The sequence below is a fragment of the Panthera onca genome, chromosome F1 (genome assembly GCF_046562875.1).
Source record: "Panthera onca isolate mPanOnc1 chromosome F1, mPanOnc1 haplotype 2, whole genome shotgun sequence".
NCBI lineage: Eukaryota > Metazoa > Chordata > Mammalia > Carnivora > Felidae > Panthera > Panthera onca.
The window spans coordinates 29,175,038-29,196,285 of record NC_138355.1 but is presented as its reverse complement, the minus strand read 5'-3'; the positions used below and the strand labels follow the sequence as shown (position 1 = coordinate 29,196,285).

General features: G+C 48.6%; 1 protein-coding gene across 8 annotated transcripts in view; it reads left to right on the top strand.

The window, feature by feature from the left end:
• Positions 1-21,248, top strand: part of CACNA1E (calcium voltage-gated channel subunit alpha1 E) — a 496,397-nt gene that overhangs the window by 420,275 nt on the left and 54,874 nt on the right. For 5 of the 8 annotated variants that reach the window (XM_078440843.2, XM_078440842.2, XM_078440840.2 and 2 more), the window contains exons 21-27: positions 3,652-3,708; positions 4,835-5,482; positions 5,913-6,226; positions 8,508-8,667; positions 9,809-9,938; positions 10,638-10,697; positions 11,469-11,575. In XM_078440843.2, coding sequence (XP_078296969.2) covers positions 3,652-3,708; positions 4,835-5,482; positions 5,913-6,226; positions 8,508-8,667; positions 9,809-9,938; positions 10,638-10,697; positions 11,469-11,575 — 1,476 coding nt within the window. The remainder of the gene's footprint in view (positions 1-3,651; positions 3,709-4,834; positions 5,483-5,912; positions 6,227-8,507; positions 8,668-9,808; positions 9,939-10,637; positions 10,698-11,468; positions 11,576-21,248) is intronic. The other 3 variants (XM_081791869.1, XM_081791872.1, XM_081791871.1) reach the window with 1 other exon arrangement.

Here is a 21,248-nt window from a genome sequence, read left to right as displayed (position 1 = left end):
GAAGGTCTAAAGTGGAAGGATGGGTATGACATGATTTACACTGATAGTAGGTCACTCTTCCCTGAGAGTGGATTTGTAGGGGCCAAGAGTGGAGGTGGGGAGACAGATTTGGCCATTAGAGTAAAGTAGGTGACATATGATGGTAGTTGAGACCATCGTAGCCATGGAGGAGATGAGAAGCAATCACATTCAGTCTGTGCTTTGGAAAGAGAACCAACGGGAAGAGGTGATAGATTAAATGTCATGGGGGTGGGGATAAAAAAATATTTCTCTCAAGTTTTAAGGTTTGATGCCTAAGCAACTGGGTAGATGGTGGTGGTATTTACTGATAGTCTAGAGAACAGTGCAAGATTCATTTTGGCCACATTAAATTTGAGATACTTAGAGGACATCCAAGTGAGGATGTTGAATAGGCCATTGGTTACATGAGTCTGAAGCTTAGAAGAGAAGTCAGGGTTAGAAATAAAGATTTGGGGGGAGCCATTTGTGTTTGGATGGCATTAAACTCTCAGCATGAGTGAGCTGGCATGGAGTGAATCGTAGTGGAGACAGAGCTGCTAAGGACAGAAACCCAGAGCACTCCTGTGCCTCAAGGTCCAGCAGATGAGAAACCTGCAGAGGAGACTGATGGGGGCAATTAGGAGTAGGAAGAAAGAACAAGGAAGGGTCATGTCCTGGAGACCTGGAGAAGAAAACTCTTCAAGAAGTAGCGACTGGACAGTACAGCTAACTACTGTTGAGAGATCACATGAGATGAGGACAGAGAAGGGACCATTTCTTTTGGCAAAATGAAAGTTGTTGTGGACCTTCAGTTTCAGTGGCCCGGTGGGAACAGAATCCAGATGGAATGAATTAGGGGGAGGATGAGAGATTAGAGAGTGGAGCAGCAAGTATAGACTTTGAGGATCCAAGTCTGAACCTGTGGTTGCTGGTAGAACTAGCAGGAACTAGCAGGGTGTGGGCCCTGTGTGGAGCTGGAAGAAGGTGTTGGAGGAAGGGCTGAGAATCCCTGTTGTGACTTCTGAGCCTGTGCAAGGCCTATGTGGGCATCCCTGGGGATCGATGGGGAGATTTGAGACCCCTGGTAGGTATAACTCTATCCTGACACCAGACCCCGTTATCTATTCCCTGAAGCTGGTAAAGGAGGAGCCTTTCTTTGCCAAGTGCTCATGGGAAGGTCTCTGAATGTCTGCTGCCTTTCCCTGTAGAGGCATTCTTGGTTTTATGTGGGGGTCTCCTTCCCCTGGATGATCCTCATCTTGCCCTCACCTTTCAGAACTGAAGGTTTGGCCTCTCAGCCCCTTCTTTGTGCGTGAGAAAATACTGCCCTGAAAATTTGTTAAAGATTGATGGAGAAAGGCAGAACAACTCCTTCCTCTCTGGAATAATCTCTGGGCCTTGAGTAGTTCTTTCCCCACCTTCCTTGCACTCGTGAGTTTGGGTTAAAAATACACACACACACACAGGTATGCAAACATGCTGGTGGGTAGGGCTGGCTGTCACTTCGGAGTGGGTGGTTCTATTTACTGAGATGAGGAAGCCTGAGGAAGAGTGGGTTTGGAGACGTGAGTTGGGAAGATGCTTGGCCCAGAGTAGAAACTCACTATTTATAGAATGAAAGAATGAATGAAATGCTGGTAGGGCATAGGGCTGTAGGCAGTGAGCTGTGTGTGTATCTGGGCCTGGAGAGGTGGAGGAAGGTGCTGTAACTCTCCACGATGAACAGAGATACGGCTCTGGTTGCAGTACGTTGCTGTAGGGTATGTGCTGCTGCTGGGAACTGTGTCAAGGTGGGTGTGTGCTGCTGGGGAGGGCAAACGAGACCCCTGATTTCTGGGCTGCTGTATAACCAAGGTGTGGCTGTCTATAAAGAAACATGAAAAGCGTGTTGTTACAAATCAGAAGGTCTGAGGGCTGGTTCTGTAACTCACATGCTCAGTATACTTGGAGAGAGAGCCACTTAGGATTCTAGAATGTCTGTTTCCCCATCTTTGAAATGGAAAGAACGCCAGCTGCCCTTCCTGATCCACAAGGTTCATGTAAGGTGTATGTGAGGTCACATATGCATGAGTTGGGAGATATGTCGATGCTTCTCTGTATGATTTTAAGAATGAAGGTATATTCATGATGGGGTGTGAATTTGGATCTTCGTACGTGTGAATGGAGGAGTGAAGAGGAGTTTGAAGTGTATCTGATTTGTGTGGGAATTAAAAGTTGGGTCTCTCTTTGACTGGTCTGTGTGTGTGTGTGTGTGTGTGTGTGTGTGTGTGCGCGCGCGCGCACCTGTGTGCATTCACAAGAAAGAGAATTCTTCCATGTACTTAAACTCTTACACATGTGCTTCTGGAGAACGGCTATTTGAGTATTTGAGAATTTGCAAATAGACGGCAGAATCTGCCTTCCCTAGTGGGTGTGCATGCTGCCTGGCTAGTGTGTGTGCTTCTATTTCTATATGCTACCCATGCTCCTTGGCACCACCAGCCCACGTGTGCCTTATTGCATTGCAGCTGCCTGTGCTGAAGGGTGCATGCAGACGGGGGGCTCACAGGCATCTCCACTCTGTGGATGCGTGTACACGTTGTGCCTCTTCCAGATGCCAAGCGAGGCTCCAACCAGCTGCCTCTACTCCCTCCGCCCACCCACATGTCAGGCTCCCCTGTGCATGTGAGACATGGCAGTTGAGCAGTGCCGCTTTACCTAGCATGTTCTCCATTGGTCAGGGAGGGCGCAGCACTTGCCAGCCTCCTAGGTCTAGTCAGGGGCCCACTGGGCCAAACTGGGGCTGTCAGCCCGGGACTTGGGGCGAGCTCACTCCACAGGTGTCCCAGATGTGTTGTCCTCTACCTGAGCATTGATCTTGCAGTGACGGCTTTGTTTGTACGAGTCCTTTTTGCCTTTGTGGGTGATTCCCACACCCTGCCTGTCTGACCTTCTATCGAGCTTGTAAACAAAAGGAAACAGCATGTGTATGTCTGTAGAAAGATTTTTTTTTTCCCCTGTGCATGACTAAGAAGGTTATTACTGTGTTTTACCTGGATGAACAGATGGAACCTGGAAGACCTCTGGCCAGGGTCACTGTGTTGCACAGTTGCAGGGGACATGGCACATATCTTGAAGTACATGGACAGCAGCTCATGGAGTGGTGACCCTGCCTCTGGCCATGGGCTACTGTGTGGCTTTGATGGTGTGCATGGCAAAGCATTTGTTCTTGCATATTTTACAGTGATTGGAGTGATGAGTTGTGAAGTCACACCCCTGTGAATATCCTGGAAATGATGGAGGGAAATACAACTTTCATGCAAGTTTATGCGGTTTCCAGAATAGCTCTCTTGAAGGGTATTTAGGTACAGGTGTGAGTGCCGGGCATGATGATCGAGCACCTGAAGCTACGTACTCTACGAAATGACATATCCATTGTGTCCCTGCATGTACGCTTCAAAAACTAGATCCGCGTGTTTGCACAGAGTAAGAATCAAAGGTCACTCCCTTGGCAAATTGAAGGTCGGGAGTCTACGGAGGGCAGCAGGCATGTGGAGAATGTACGGGCACGTAGAGGACTCTGTGCCTCTTCCTGAAAATTGGCTGGTGGCTGTGGGGCTTGTGGTTCCAGGAGGTTGGGGTGAACTGAACCTGTTCGTTTTTCTTTCCCAGAAGAGACAGAAGGAGAAGACACCACATGTCGATGTGGGAGCCACGCAGCAGCCACCTGTATGTGTGTACCGGTCTGCGTGTTTGTGAGTGGTTATGTGTGTGTGTAGGGACACCGTGTCTTTGTTCTCACCACACAGTGGGCAGAGTGGCACTGGGTGTGTATGTCAGTGTGCGTTGTGGTGTGCGCGTGTGTTCCGTGCACATGGTTTGTGGACACTATCCTCTGCACCTTCCGACATGTGCTTATATCAGTGTGTGTCTAAGGTATGTGACCCTGTGTGTTGTTCACTCCTCTGCGCGGCCTGTGAGTGGGCACGCGTTGGTGTGGGTAATTGGTGTTGGTGGGTGTGCCTTGCACGTAGGCAGTTGTGTACAGCCAGGTGTGGGCCTCAGTGAGGATGTGTGTGGGCACATGTGAGTGAAAGAGTAGGTGACTACCCTTCCGCCCGTGTGAGCCCACTCCCGCGTGCTCTCCTGCGTGCATATGTCTGCGTGTTCCTGCCGCCACATGAGATGTTCAGCAGCGGCTTGGAGAATGAGCTGCTGGTGGGCTCTACACGTGCAGCCTGTGGCTTTTATCAGCTGTTGTGGAAGAGATCCACGGCACTCTTATTTTTTGAGGGGGATGACTCCGTGGGTCTGCTTGTCACTGCCGTCCGTCATCCTCCAAGAGTAGCCCACCATTGCGCCTTTCAGCCTGTGCTATCCCAGGCTGTCATCTGAGGGACCAAAGACAGGGAGAGTAGGAGGAAGAAAGATCTCTGACCTTGAATTAAGGGCCAGTGGTGAGCAGAGGGTGGGTACAGGTTGGTGCCCTGAGAGCAAAGGAGAACAGGGGAGTGAAAACCTGGTAAGCCTTCTACTCCTCTCCTGCAGGCCCTGGGGGCTCAGTCCTAGGCTGATCCCTGCCCGCCCTTCGACTACTGCAGAGCAGGGATTAGGGTGGGAAGCCCCACACACCAGGAGGCACTGGTCCAACCACCTACTCGTGCGTGGCCCACTCGGCTCCTTGCATCTCTCTGTGCTTCCTGTCTGCAGGTCCTAGGCTCTCCCGTTTGCTGCCCCCCATGTGTCCCACCCCTTTCCCGTGGCTACTGAGGGCTGGTCTACACCCTTGTGGCTCCCTCCCTGGCCTTCAGCAGTCAGCTCCTGACCGTGGTCCTCACCCTTTCCTCTTTGGCAGGAGGGAGCGGAGGCGCCGGCACCACATGTCAGTGTGGGAGCAGCGCACCAGCCAGCTGAGAAGGCACATGCAGATGTCTAGCCAGGAGGCCCTCAACAAAGAGGAGGCCCCACCAATGAACCCCCTCAACCCCCTCAACCCGCTGAGCCCCCTCAACCCACTCAACGCCCACCCGAGCCTCTACCGGAGACCCAGACCCATTGAGGGCCTGGGCCTGGGCCTGGAGAAATGTGAGGAGGAGCGCATTAGCCGCGGGGGGTCCCTCAAGGGGGACGGAGGGGACCTGCCGAGTGCCTTGGACAACCAGAGGAGCCCCTTGTCCTTGGGCAAACGGGAGCCACCATGGCTGGCCAGGCCGTGTCATGGGAACTGTGATTCGACCCAGCAGGAGGCTGGGGGAGGGGAGACTGTGGTGACCTTCGAGGACCGGGCCAGGCACAGGCAGAGCCAGCGGCGCAGCAGGCACCGTCGTGTCAGGACCGAAGGCAAGGAACCCTCCTCCACCTCCCGGAGCAGGTCTGCCAGCCAGGAGCGGAGTCTGGATGAAGGGGTGCCCACCGAGGGGGAGAAGGACCGTGAGCCCAGGGCCAGCCACGGGGGCAAGGAACCCACAATCCAGGAAGAGGAAAGAGGCCAAGACTTAAGGAGGTAAGTTAGCCGCAGGAGTGCCCTGGAGGCATAGAGCCCTCCTGGTGTTAAGGATGCTTCAGTACAATCCCGCCTGGCCCTCACTTTTCCCTTTTATAAAATGGAAATGATACTGACACAACCTTTATAAGGCATGTGTAAATATGACACACAGTGGGCTCTGTCCCCCTGAAACCCAGAGACTGGTCTTCTAGGGCATCTCCTGTTGGGTGTGGGTCATAGGTGGATGGATGGGAATAAGGCACGGACAGCGCCCATGGGTCTTAGCTCCTCTCTGCCTGGGTGGGTGGGGGTGAGAGGCAGCAGATGCCATGCTCCGAGCGAGGCTCCTTGCGCTTCCCCCCACTTTCCCTCTTGCCTGGCTCACCAGCCACTTTAGAACATCTTCTTCTGATCTGAGCACCAGCCGTCTCCTCCTCTGTCTCCGCAGGACCAACAGTCTGATGGTGCCCAGAGGCTCTGGGCTGGCAGGAGCCCTTGATGAGGCCAACACGCCCTTAGTCCAGCCGCAGCCAGAGTTGGAAATGGGGAAGGACATGGCTCTGACAGAGCAGGAGCCGGAGGGCAGCAGTGAGCAAGCTCTGCTGGGGGATGTGCAGTTGGACATGGGCCGGGCCATCAGTCAGAGTGAGCCCGACCTCTCCTGTGTCACGGCCAACACGGACAAGGCCACCACTGAGAGTACCAGCGTCACCGTCGCCATCCCCGACGTGGGCCCCTTGGTGGACTCAACTGTGGTTCACAGTGAGAACACAAGTCCCTGTCCCCCTTCACCCTCACCACCCATCCCACCCAGGGCTGGGGACAGTTATGGCTCCGGAGTCGCTCAGTAAAGCTACGTGAAAAACCCCACCAGCAGGACGAAATCATTCTTCAGCAAGGAAACAATAGGAGCAGTTTTATCTAGGTTTGCAGGAAAAATAAGTTAGAATTTTCTCCATCTTTAGTTTTATCTGTAAAATTTGCTTACGCCTTGGCCCCTGTGACCATCATAGAGACGTCAGAGAGATCACATGTGGTTTTGTAGCCAGATGTATATACGTGGCTATTTGATCTATCGTGTGAACACTCGATGGCACTCTCCAGGACCTCGGAGGGGCCATGTCACCCGGACAAGTTAGGGAACCCATGTGGAGCAGGAGATGGTCCAGACCGCTTAGTGTGTGGCTTCCAAACCTGTTTCTCCTGAGGCCTCAGTTTGTCAACCCTAAAGTGAAGCACTGAACTGGGTGATCACTGAGGTCTTCCTCAGCACTAACATTTTATGAATTTATTACTCTTATTTACTCTTTTCTCCTAGGAGCTTTTACTCAGTTTCTCTGATAGATTCCTCAGGCAATGGATGTTAATCTCCAGACCTCAAAAGGAAACAGCAGAAAGCCCCCATCTACCCCCATCCCTGCCCTAGCCTAACCTCACCCCTATCCTCACTTCAGCCCCACCCCCTTTCCTGCCCTAACCCTGCCTCTATCCCCGTACTAAACCCACCCCCACCCCAACTTCACCCCCACCCCTCACCCCACTTCCATTCCTGCATTAATTCTGGCTGCCGCCTCATGCTCACTGAATTATGACCAGAGGACTCTACCCTTGCTTTTTTTTCCTTCTGATTTTTCCCATATATTTCTATTTTCATAGGACAGTCTCCTCTTCCTGTTTTTCTTTCTTCTCCCTCTCCATTGCTTTACTTTCTGTACACTCAAAATGCCAGTACTGCTTTAAAAAGTGAAGTCTCCCATGTTCACTGCTCCTGAGGTTGGTTGACTTGGGCATGTCTCAGGATGTCAGACTCACAACCTCTTGTGGTGTGTGTTTAATTTTATGCTTTAATAAGTAAATCTTTTGGATCCTCTCTTATGAGAAACATCAAGAAAGTTTGGCCTTCCTCTGCTCCTGTCCTGGGGCTAGTCTATGGCCTTGGTCATAGGTAAGGGCATAATGTCAGAGGGATCTGGGATCATTTACCTTTTGGAAGGACCCAGAAAGCCAGAGCTTCAGAGCTCTGCTGCTTGCACAAGGCTCCAGGGTAGAGTTGGTCACTGTGAGAGAACAGTGGGAGAGTTTGACTGAATCCCTTGCCCACTCAGCTTTAGCCTCCCTGCCACTTAACCCACACTGTAAGTTGCATGTGGAAACTGAGGGTGGCGGCCCAAGAGCTCCACTCAGTCTCTGACTCCTTCATCCTCCTAGCCCTGGAAGCCCGTCATGGTCCCATATTTGCATGAATATTGCATTCCCGTTTCAACATTAATCACGACTGGAAAAAGCACAGCCAGAGAGTCAGCTGCAAACAGAGTAATGGTTTCTTAAAATCTTCCATTGCAGTGTGATATCATTGAAAGGATATAGGATTTTGAGTTGGGAACTAGCTGTATGAACTGAAGATAGATAACTTGAATTCCCTGAACTTCACTTTTCCCATCTGTATAATGGACATAATGTATGCCGCTCAAGGTGTATTGTTGTGAAAATTCAGTAAGTAAATGTAGACAAAGAATCTAGATTTTTAGATATAACTTTGTAAGCCTTACAACAGAAATAATCGTTCTGTTACCCTGGGAAACATGATTATTACTATTTTTTTAATGTTTACTTATTTTTGAAAGAGTGAGACAGAGTGCAAGTGAGGGAGGGGCAGAGAGAAAGGGAGACCCAGAATCTGAAACAGGCTCCAGGCTCCGAGCTCTCAGCACAGAGCTCGACACAGGGCTTGAACTCATGAACCATAAGATCGTGACCTGAGCTGAAGTCGGACACTCAACCTACTGAGCCACCCAGGTGCCCCACATGATTATTATTTATATGCCCAAAAAGGCTGTCATGTAAAATTAGGGTGAGGGTCAGGCTAGGAGGAGAGTAAGGGCTTCACAGTGTAATCTAACAAACCCAGTGCCTGCAGGGTGCCTGGCTAGATGCATTCCTGTAACCCCTTCCCCTCGTCTCTATCCCATCCCTATGGAAAACAAAAGGTGCTATTCTCACATGCAGTGAGGTTTCTGATGATTTCAACATGTGCCTTTCACAGTCAGCAACAAGACTGATGGAGAAGCCAGTCCTTTGAAGGAGGCAGAGATCAAAGAGGAAGAGGAAGAGGTAGAGAAGAAGCAGCAAAAGAAGGAGAAGCGTGAGACGGGCAAAGCCATGGTTCCCCACAGCTCTATGTTCATCTTCAGCACCACCAACCCGTAAGGCACCTTCCTATCGCTCGCCCTTTGGCACCATGGTAGACGACCAGGGTTAGAGCCAGAGTTGGGGTGATGAGGAGGAGAGACGAGGGTCCGCTCGCCCCCTGATCCTTCTCAGTGAACTGTGGCCAGACATCTGAAACATGCGGGGTGCTCCCTGGTAGAAGTGTGTCATGAGGTTGAATTGCCGCTGAGCTCTGTGCTGCATCTGAAGAATAATTTAAGACTGAGAAGCATGAGCAATGTCATGAGAAAAGGACCCTTTACCTCAAATTGTTCAGTAGGTTGTGTCGAGGGCTGGGGTGGGAGCAAGGAAATCTACTTGGGATGTGTCACCAAATATTTCTGTGGTGGACAGAACTGAGAATATGGAGCCTGGAATAAATAGACCACCCACTGGAGTTTAAGAGGATTGGTCCCACTGCCCTATATGTGGATTTTGAAATGGCATGTTCCTCAAAGCAGAGGTAGGGCCATGAGATGGAGGTGGCAGAGAAGATTCTGGAAGGTTAGACTGAGCTGCCTTTGCCCTGGAAATGAGCAAGATGTACGCATAGACCAGCTTCTGAGGCTAGGAAGACAGAAAGGTTTTCAGTGACCACACGGGCAGTATTCAGACAAGCCTCTGGGAGGGAAGGAACTTGGGCTAAGGTATATCGGGTCACCTGAGTCCAGAATACAATCTATAGAATATGATCACTTTAATCAGAATACCTGGGGCTCATGAAAACCTGTTGTTCCTCTCATCAGGAATCTTAGAATCAAGGTCTATTTTTGCATTCTGGCTTCTTATGATTTCCTTGCTATGCCCCAGTTTCTATACAGTGGGGGAGGTGACACTGAGATACAATGGAGGGTCCCATGTAGCTATGCTGAGTGCGTGTAATCTGATGCTGGCTGCTCCCGTGCCTGCAGATAATGTATTTGGCTTGCGTACCATAGCCTCTAATCGATCTGATTACCTTCTCCCACTGGAGCTTTAAATCAAGGGTGGTGCCTGAGAAATTAAATTGCTCTCCCCATGGCTTCCTCTGGCCAGGGCCTGGCTGTCTGGAAGAGGCTGATGAGCATGAGGGTGGGGAGTAAGAGATGGGGATGGGAGGGAAGCAGAGGCAGCTCAGAAGGCCCTTCCACCCCACAGGATTCGCAGGGCCTGCCACTACATTGTGAACCTGCGCTACTTTGAGATGTGCATTCTCCTGGTGATTGCAGCCAGCAGCATTGCCCTGGCAGCCGAGGACCCTGTCCTGACCAACTCGGAGCGCAACAAAGTGGGTGCACGGGAGCTGTTTGCAACCTCCGTAATACCCTGGTACCCACCCCATCCCAGCCCCTCCCCATCCCAGCATTAAAAGTGAATTAAGGCAGGTTCCTGGGGAGTGAAGAAGGGTTAAGAAATGGTCCATTCCAGTCCCTCAGGGCAAAGTAGGGACCATTTCAAGACCAGCCCCTTTTCTCCAGTCCCCACTCCCCAGCCACACTGTGTGCTGTTATATTTCAGCAGTGGGCCTTCTCCCCCGAGCCAGCCAGGTCTTACAGGGTCATGTAGGGTCATGAGGGATGTGCATGAAGTTGGGGAGCTGAAGCTCTACCCCAGGCTGCTGAGACATCTCCCGGAGGTCCTAAGGGTGTATGTTGGGAAGTATGAGGGAGGTCAGGAGGATTGGAACTGACAAGGATTCTACGTCCTGAGGGAGATATTTGTGGGGCCATTCAGACCCAAGAAGTGAAGTTCTGCCCAAGGGGAGGGAAGAGCCAAGGACTGACTGCTAAGTCATGCCGTTCCAGCAGTAACGCCTGGCCCCCCTCCTCCTGTGTCCAACTAGCAGGCCCAATCCCAAGCTTCTGTCCTGAGGTAGAAACGAGTTGGGGTGGGGGTGCAGGACTGCATGCACACGGGCAGTCAGGCATGTGTATAGCCTGGTGGCCACACGTGATGCTCTTCCCCTTCATGGATATGTGTCTTACAGGTCCTGAGGTATTTTGACTATGTTTTCACTGGCGTGTTCACCTTTGAGATGGTTATAAAGGTAAAAGCCCCTAGAGAAAAGCTGGGCTACGGGGTTTAGATGGGTCATGTGTCTGCTCCTTTAGTTTGGTGCCCTTCCCCAGTGCTGCCACCTACCAGCCAATGACAGAACCTCCAGCCACGCCTCCTCTGGCCTCAGAATTCTGATGAAGTCTGTTATGATAAGATGTTGTGGTACAGCACGTCTGCGTGGATCTGTTTAGACTGGGGCAGACCTGTGGGTATGGCCCAAGGGGAGCCAGGCCCACTCTCAGGCAGGCAGTGGGAGTGCAGACAGGGGTGGGGATTGTACTCACCTCCCCAGTGTGCTCCCTGGTCTGAGCCTGGGCACGTGCCAAGGCAAAGGGTTGGCTAGGGATGGGTCTTCCTGGACACCATGTAGTTCAGCTGCCCTCACTGCCCCCCATTCTGTTTCCCACATCCTAACACCCCACATTTCTATTCTTTTCATAGTCTCCCTTATGTGGGGTTCCCTCTGTGCATATGTGGCGATGCCTGGTGCTCTGAGCCACTAATGGAGGAAGGAATGTGGCAGAGTTCTGTGAGAGCCAAGGAGTCTAGTTGAACCCTGGTGGCTATGACAAGGGGCCTCGGGCTTCAGAGTGAGGTGAAGAGAGACTGTGAGACATGTCCTCTTGCTCTTCAGGTCCTTGTGCAGGGTTGATTGTAGAGACAATGGCAGTAGGGGCATTGTCATGGGGAGCCCTGAGCTCAGGGTGCATTGCCGACACCAGTGGGCTCATGCCTGGCTGTTCACATCTTTCTCCTTCAGATGATAGACCAGGGCTTGATCCTGCAGGATGGGTCCTACTTCCGAGACCTATGGAACATCCTGGACTTTGTGGTGGTGGTTGGCGCATTGGTGGCCTTTGCTTTGGCGTAAGTGTAACTCTTTCTTCTTGTTTGATTCCCTTTTGTCTCTTCTTCCTGAGACCTTGATTTTAAGGCCTCTCCAAGGCCAGCCTGAGAAACAGTTCACTCAGAGTGGTGCCAAAGAGAGCTGCCCTTGAAATCTGCTTCCCGCTTGCCCTCTGTGGTACTTCTAGGAGCCTTATATCTTCAGCTCACATGCCCGAAACAGTAGCACTGGTGAAGGAGGAGCCGGGAAAGTCCTTAGGGAGAAGTCAGAGGCCCTGGGGTTCCTTTCTTGGAGATGAGGAAGCATGGGCAGGTGCTCACCCATGTGGGCAGTGCCTCCAGGGGCTCAGGAAGGGACCCAGGGACAGCTTACGTATCTCTCGTTTCTTGATTCTCTCAAACAAAGAATCAGCTTGAAAGAAGAATGTAGAGCGTAGAATAAAGTTAGGGAATCACAGAATCTTGAGCATGAGGAAACTCTCTGCTCATGAGCAGAGATACCCCAGAAAGATTTCAGGGACATCAGAACCATGTTAATACGTTTAACTCCAGAACGTAAGATTTAGGAACTTCCTTGATAACACACTGAGGAAGACAGTCTTAAACTGTTTAGGTAACTAAACCGTGTTCATTACATTTGGGGATTTTTTTCCCCCAAACATTGATCCAGCTGTAGCAGGTTTTCAACCACATTCCGACATTCCTGTGGAATCCGACGAAGGAAGGGGCTCTCATAACCCTCCAGGGTATAGCTGGGAAATACACATGGTGTCAGGGCCTTTTCCCTAAGCTGGTATGTCGAGTACCCTCAGATGAATGACAGCCTTTTGGGCTCTGTCTGTACCTTGTTCCACCACCAGAGCAGCCTCCCCCCTTTCCTAGGTGGTGCAGCAGGCTTCCCTCCAGACTCTTCAACTACAAGAGCTGAATCTTCTAAGCAAGTCTGGCTTCAGTGTGATGAGGCTGAAGAGAAACATTTGGGAGTTGTTGTCAGTGATAGCAACTGAAAGAGGGAAGGGGCAAAATACCTGCATAGGTTTGACCTTCCCAGGTCCAAGAAAGGGGTCATCCATCCCCCTCCCCCCGCTCCCCAAATACCATAAGCTTCCATTTCTGTCTACCCTGGCAGAGAAAGAGGTGGGGTGAGATTTAAGAAGAAACATTCCCCAAGTGGCTGAGGGTAGGGGTCTCCAGCTGTCCTAAGAATCTAAGATCTCCCAGAACCTAGAAGTAGGCTATTTGAATTGCTGTCCCAGCCATGAGGGACCCCCCCAAAGGAGAGCCAGGGTGAATGTGGCTTATGACCCTGAGCTGACCTTGCAGATCAGTTTCAGTGTCCCTTGTCCCCCGTGTACACCAGTATATTAACCCCTATTAGAGTCGCATGGAATCACCTGTGTCTCTCACAACAGGAAAGACTCCCGTTAGACATGACTGAGCTATTTCCAAGGAAATTTCACAAAAGCATGGCATTTTCCCAAACATCTCTACCTCGTATGAATTCTCACCTCAAGACAAAAATCAAGGCAGCTCTGGCTGTACCAAGGGGACTCCCAGCTCCTCTTCCTCCTTCTTAGAAAGAAGCATTAGAGTCTTTTTCCTAAGGAGGCCTATTTATTTGGTAAGGGATAAATATCACCTTTGAGTTTCTAAAAGGTCAAGTTCTCTTTTCATTTTGTCAATTCATTTGCTTACATTATTCACCATATTGTTCTTCTTTCTTATTTTGATCTCAATAAAGTAGTTTGTGTCTTTTTGAAGAAATGAAAGACAAGGAGAGAAGTATATCAAGGAATCCACCCCATCTTTAGGAATCTCATTGGGGTGACAGGACATAGTGGGAGGAAGGTGTGGGCTGTGGACTTAGGCAGGCCCTGTTTTGAATCCCAGCCCCTCTATTTACCTGCATCATGTGCTAGAGCAACATAGCAAGACAGTAACCCTTTTATCCTCAATTTCTCATCTCTGAAATGGAGTGAAAATAATGTGTATAGAGTGCTTAGCATAGGGCCTGGCACAGTGTAAGTGATCAATAAATGTTAATTTCCTTCCTTATGCTTCCATTCTCTCACCAAGCCTAAACATGGAAGACAAGTATGTGTTGATATATAATGTGTGAAAATAGTTGAAGATGAACACAGAGTGGTTTCCACGACTTGTTTTACACACACGCGCGCGCACACACACACACACACACACACACACACACACACACCACCTTGTGCCTACGTGCCAGGTATATAGGTGCCCATGGGGAAAAGTTGCATCTTAGAGGAAGCCTTTGCATGCCTGCCCCATGTCCACAGTCCAGCTGTCTCTCCTCAGATCCAGAGCGAGGACGATGGGCTGGAGGGTTGTCACCTGTCTTGTTCTCTTTTTGTACCCTTTGAAAACATGGCGGTGGTGGCTTTGGTGCTGGTGGCAGGGAAGCCTTAACAGCCCCGGAACCGAAGCCTGTCTGTTGGTCCTCAGACCAGGTACAGTGCAGGGAACCCCAAGAACCCTCGGGTTCTGGGGTCCACACTTATGTGATGGATTGAGAGTTATGATCCATCACTTGCTTTTAGTGATGTCACTTTCTGAACTTTTTCTTAATTTCCCTGGAAATGTAAATGGTACCTGCTCACCCTTCTCCATCCACTGTCTTTTGTTACCATCCTTCCAAGCTGGCCATGCACATTTCCTCTCCCCTTCCTCCTACTCATGGAACAGGCTCACACCCCTCTTCTCTGGCCTTCGTCACATTTGCTGAGGTCCAGGTAATGCTTTCTCTCGCTCATGTGCCATGCTTCCTAACTCTCTTCTCTCCCTTTCCTCATTAAGGGCACCGGAGAATTCAGCTCTTCCATCACTTTGGTAGGGTTGGCCAGGATCTCCCCTGCCAGCAGAGTGAGGGCCTGGCCTGGGGCAGACAGCGGAAGGAAGCCTGTGTTATACTCTGCCGGGCCATGGCAGGAGGCTCAAGCCAACAGGAAGCCAAATGTGGGGTTTTCTGCACACTTTTCAAGGACCTCCCTCCTTGTGGTTACAACTTCCATTGTTATAACCCATATGTTTGCCTCTGGGAATGTCCACCGTTCAGATGACCTTACTCTAGCCCTATCTCTCTCTCCTCTTTGCAATTGAACCTTGCCCTGCCGAGGTTTCTACTCAGGCTGTTGCTCAGTCTGAGTAGAACTGATGATGATTGCCATGGTAACACCTTTATGTGATGCCTTAGAAGTCATAGGTGACTTGGCATCCCTTCCAACACTACCAGCCAGGGCCCTCTCAGAACCCAGCCCAAGTCCCAAGAGCAATACCCCTAGCCAAGGGGAGGGAATGGCCTGTAGCTGAATTCTCAAAGAAAGCTGCGTGGTCCCCTGAGCCCTCCTGCAGAGGTCTGCACCTGCCATCATGTATGTTTTCTATAAGCATATATGCTGTTTGTGTACTGGCTGAAGAGAACTCTCTCTTCTCTATAGCTGCGTACTTCAAGTGAAGGGATTCTTTATAATGTAAACCTGACAAATTCTGTTTGGGAACTTTTATTATTGACTTTTGAGGAGGAGGGGAAGGGGATTTATTTTCTAAGTGTGGGCATACCAGGAGATGAGAAAATAAACGGAAAGATACTCACATGGCCCCTTTCCTATTCTTCCCGGTACACTTTTACATTATAAAGCATTTATAAGAACACTCAGGTCTCCTGCCTTCAGCCAGATACCTGTGTAGGGAAGTGGGCAGAGTTTTGGCAGAGGTTGGATATGTTTCTCCTCATTCCACTGCCCTCACAACACCCCACTTTCTGGGCCATATGGAGACACAGAGTGTTTGCCAACTATAAATGTACTGACTGTGCCTTTTCCTCTGTGAGGTTTCAAGAAAAGTCTGGTGAGTGACTGGATCTATGAAACCTTTCTCTTTGATCTTTTTCTATCTGAAAAAGAGGGATTCTTCTGTTTGATAATTATTTTACACCAAAGGGCCAGAAACTGCTTTTCCCAGTGTCCTCACACCCTGTTGCCATCGTTTCTGCTTCCCAGCCTCCTGGATGGGAAAACAAAGATGGCTCCAGCCTTGGCATTTCTGGGTATCTGCATATCAGGTACATTCGGTCACTTTGGGGTGTCTTGCCGGAGTCAGCTGCCTTGTAGGGAAGTCATGTGGCCAACACGTCAGGGTGAGTTCATGAGCTTTATGGGATCTTGCACAGTCATGGTGATGCCCCCTGGCCCTCAGGTTTCATACCTTAAATGTTGAGTGAAGGGATTTGGACAGGCAGGTGGGCAGGGACAGGGTCATAGGAAGAAAGGTGAGGGACATATGTATGTGTGATCTTGCACTCCAACCCAAGCTCCTCACCTTCCTCATTCTCATTGTTCTACAACATGTTACTTGACTAGCTCAAGTCAGGTCACCAGGTGAGCTATCCTAGATTGGATTGTAAACAGTAAACTCACAGCTGATAACGGTTTGTCAACACAAACAATTAAAAAAAATAGCAATTTTGCTCCTATCTCCTCCCCCCATCTGGGGCCTGTGCATCAGTCAGAATCATGCAGGCTCTATGGCAGCTGAGGCCAAAGCTTCCCCTTGCTGTTTGCCATCTTAGCAGGGCACAAGGTAAGGTCAGGGCTCCCTGGCACACAGGGGACCTGGATCATAGCCACACTTGGCCTTTAATTATTCCATGCTTAGCCAGGAAGGAAAAACATGAGTCAATCTGCCTCTCGATGCCAGAAGGAACCAGAATTCCCACATTAGCTTTTATTGCATTCTTTTCATTGAAGTGTGTTGCTTTTCTGACATTTGACACTCTGCCCTAGTCTTTAAGATGAATAAGGCCTTCTGAATGCAGCCACAGTGGCAGAGCCAGTTCTGAATTCATTCAGTGAAATATGCAGATCCAGTTTTAGGTTCGGGAGGGTCCTCGGGAGCCACAGAATATGGTACCCCAGTTCTACTTTTGTATTTATAAAGGTGTGGATGCGTGCTCTGAAAAAGGAGTGGCTATTCAGAACTGAGATACTAGTGTGCACTTACACTCAGCACAGTAATAGTCGTACAGACATTTTACCCTATACCTGGCTCCTTCCTCCTCTTCCTCACTGTGCGCCTGTGTCTGAGGCAGTCCCCTCAAACCTCAAGCTTTGCTGTGCAACTTCTTTCTTGACAACCCCTATTTTTCTAGAACTGAGAGGGGTGTCTCCCAAAGGAAGCTGTGCCTACACATTCATCTTGTGGGGGAAGAAAAGGAGTGGACACAGTCCTGCTTCATGCAGAGAAGACCCATTTACCATTGAGCCAGACAGGTCATCCAGTCCCACTGTTCTGTGGAAGAAAATGAAGGATTAAAATTAAATTTAGCCATCAGGTAGCCAATTAACTGTGGATTTAGGATGCTGGCTGAGCTGGAGTTGGAAATTTCCAGCAGCGAGCAGAGAAAAGGATGTTGTTTCTCGAGACTCCAGCCTTAAGAGTCACCTCGAGAGTGACTTACCATGACTTTCTGCCCAGACAGGAACACTAAAGGTGATGAATGGCCGTGAAGTCTTGGGGTGCCTACTGCTGGATTGTATCTGAGCTGCCTTGAAAAACAGGTTTTGGGGGTGCCTGTGTGGCTCAGTCAGTTGAGTGTCCAACTCTTCATTTTGGCTCAGGTCATGATCTCATCGTTGATGAGATTGAGCCCTGCGTTGGCCTCTGTGCTATCAGCATAGAGCCTGCTTGGGATTCTCTCTCCCTCTCTTGTTGACCCTTGCCCACTTGTTCATTCTCACTCTCTCACTCTCTGTCTCTGTCTCTCTCTCAAAATAAATAAACATGTAAGAAGACATAGAAAATGGGTTTTGGCATGAATTAGGGGTGACAGAGTAGGAGCCACATGGAGGGGATACCTGAAAGAGATAAGTTCTCAGTCTACCTGCTCTTGGCATTAAGCCCAGCATGCATGTTTTTTTTGTTTTGTTTTGGGTTTTTTTTTTTTTGACGAACACTGAAAAATGCGTTGTCTGTTATATACACCACTGGTGCTGCTGGGGAATGTGCATTTGGAGACCTTTATCATATGTAGGCAATGGGTGTGAATGCCCAAGCAATTCTCTTTATTAACAAGCACAAATTTGGGAGATGGTTGATTATAAATGGACCTCAGCCTGTGGCCACATAACCAAGCAAAATGAGACGGTCCAGTCAGGGAACACAGCCCCATTCACATAGTAGCCAACAATTTGGCTAACCAGCCTCAGATGCAAGAAACACCCTGCACGTGAGGCAAGCCTACACAGATGGAGGAACAGCGCAGTCCTGCAGGGTGAGTAGAAATCCACCACAGTGCCCTCCGGATTTAAAAGTAAGTTTTAGAATAGCCCAGAGCAGATGTCATGATGGGACTAGGGAAGGATCCGCTCAGATCGTGTGACCTGCAAGCCATCTGCTTAATCCACACTCACAGAGCCACAGCATAGGGGAGTGTATTGGCTGGACTTTTCCAGCACCAAGGCCTTCTTGGGAAGATCAGCACATGAGGGATCTAGGGTATGTACAGAATGTGAACACTAAGAAGCAAAATCACCATTCCCCAGACCAAATAACAAAACTGCTAGGAGACAGTAAGGGGCTTTGCTGTCTCCTGCTCCTCAGTGCTTAGACCTTCCAGTTACAGCATGGTGCAGCATTTGCAAAGGAGAAAGTTTTCAGGAGCAATGCTGAATGTGTACGGGGAGCTCACTGAGATGCATTTGCAAGAAGGAAAGTACTATGCACTAACCAGTTAGCATAGAGTTAGTGCCCTGGTCACAGAGCAAAGAAAGTTGGCAGAGTCACAAAGGATTTAGGGCTCATGGGAGACCCCAAGCAATGCTGAGGTATGGGTGAGGAAGAAGAATACACAAATAGATGACCTAGTCTTACCTTACAGGTTCTAGACTTTTCTCTGGAGACTAGAATTGCCAACGCAAAGAGGTAAACTATCATTTCCATGGGTCTTTAGAATTTTTAAAGTGCTTTCTCACTAGTTGATTTATCACTCGAAAGTTTTATAGTTTAGAAGCAGATTGCTGGAGACTTTAACTACTTTGACTCATTGGATTAGTTGCAAAACCATTTTTAAACAACTGGTGCTTTTTATTTCAAGTTTAGGGGCTTTCTCTGTCACATTAAACTTCCTTCTACCTCTGTTGTTGTAGTTATTTCTAAGCCATTAACCCCTGTAAACTCAACTTGGGGGCCTGGCGTGGATCTCTCCTCAGCCTACAGGTCCATCTGTCTCTGCTTAGAGACAGACAAGACATATGGACCAGATTAAGAAGGGCGTCCCTGACCCTGTCCATCTTGCTATTCCATCTGTACCTTTTTCTTTCCATGAACCTTTGCAGACCCTAAACTGATTAAGGTTAACAGAGGATAGATAGGTCAATATTTGAGCTCAGGAACTGCTTTCTTTTGCTGTTCCTTCTTTGGTTAAAACCCCCTGTGATTCCCATCTGAAAAAGCACTGTAACATCACAAATAAGGACGTAGATTTCAGAGCCTGACTTAGTTCTGAATCCCAGCATGACGAATTATTCGCTGCCTTAACTGTCTCTATTTCCTCATCCATAGCGGGAATTAAAAATAACTGTGTTTTGGTCTTGTGAGAGACAAGATAAAATATATTCAGTGTCTGATATAGTGCCAAATACTTAGCAAGTGCATATTAAATTTTAGTTATTATTGCCTACCAAATAATAGTCCCAGACACTTTAGCAAGGCTCAAGACTCCTCACAGTGTGACCTCCTCTCCCCGCCTTACACACCAGCAAGCCTGGAGGCTCCTTCTCATGCAAGAGATTCCCTCAAATCCCTGTGCTGTTCTCTCTGGGACTCATGGGGGAGGGCAGAAGGCTATTCCACTTAAGGAGGAAGAGCTCTTCAGACCCCGACTCTGCCCCCCATGGAAAGAGTGGTTCCTTGCAGAAATCACTTTGAGAACATGTCCTTTGAGAAAGGGTTGGAAGGGAGGGCGCTGGAAACTGAAGAGTGAAATTACAGTGAATGATGGGTAATTATACATGAAAGATCTGGAGGGCAACTAGACAATTGAGCTAGAAAAGTCTCATCTTTTACTGATGAGATGTAAGAGAAATGTGACTTTTTTTTTTTTTTCCTGGAGAGCAGCCAGCAACTTACCAAATAAGTAGGAAAGGCGTGGGGAAAACAGGTGGCCCAAATGAGTCCCAATTAAGGTGGGACCAGTACATCCTACCATGTGAAATTATCCTCAAATTTTAACATTAGAGTTAATTTTTAGACCTGATAAATTTCAGTAATTAGCTAGGCAGTATAAAAAAAAATTCTGATTATACATGGAGTAGCAAAGACTAACAAAGTGTTATCAAATGATTATACTTAAATGATTTGTAAAAAAGCACATGAATTATTTCAAAAATAATGTGCCTCAGTTTAAAGTGCTTTAAGAGTTTGTCCCCTGGTTTGATAAAACATTTTCCTTACAATCTTGTTAGCTTTGATAATGGCTTAAATAACTTGTATGCATGACTTTGGTAAAGGTACTTTAGCCTAGTGTATGTGTAAATTATGATATGTTTTAATTAATGTTAAAATTAATATTGGTGCTAAGTTGTTGAGACCTTTCTGGATTCTGTGGCTTTGTTATCCAGTATTCTTTTCATTTCAAATGGCAGTTTTCAAATCAGTGCTGAACATATGTTAACAAAACTGAGAAGCGAGTGTGCTTTTCTTCAACCGCTCAAAATCTGAGCCTGAGTGGCTCCTCCTGTTTGAACAATGTGGAGAGCAATGACTAATCTTTATTTTGCTTTGGGCCTCTGTCTTATTACTATCCCTGGCTCAACTCTGTGGGAGTCAGGAGGGGACAAATCTCTCTCCCAACCCCTGCTGTATATTGGCGGCTACAATCAGTTGTTGAGATCAGAGTGTGCTGTTAAGGAACCCCATTGTCCAAAACAAGAGACACACACATCATACGAGCAATGGGTCAGAGATGCTCTTTGTTCCGTAGCAGAATATTTTACTAGGATCCTGGAGCAAAATTAATTATAGAGAACAAATTCTGTCCTTTATCCAGGTGTGTGGGAAGAGCAAGAAATTTGGGGCCTTCCTTCATAAAATGGGCATCTGTGAGTATGAACCTCTGAGAACCCGTTCAGATGCTACTGGACATAAAGGTCTCAGAGTTGAGGACCTGGGCTAAGCAACAGGTAAAAGCCTGGAGTGTGTGACCCTAAATCACCTGCCCATCCATTGATCCTACTCTGTTATCTCATTTTAGGGATATGGAAGAGTCTCCCTAAGCTTTTCCTTAAGATGAATGTAGCCTAGGGAAAGGAAGGTGACCTATGTAGTTGTTTTGGTGAAATTTTCAATCAAGTGATTACATTTTTCCATGGCACGTAGCTTAAAATTATACTTTTGTTTGCTTGTTTACTTGAGGTCTGTTCTCCCTACTAGACTTGGTAACTTTCAAGAAGCTAGGGACCTCAATTGTTTTATTTACGGTGGTAAACCCACACCTAGAAGAGTACCTGACATATGCTAAGGACTCCATCAGTGCTGTTATATGAGTGGATACAGGTGTGTTGGACCAATCCACCGTGAGTCCAGGCTCGTATATGAGAAGACACTGTTATAGCTCAGGGGAAGATATTATCTTTGCCTTCTGAACACTCAGAGGGCATCACATGAGCAATGT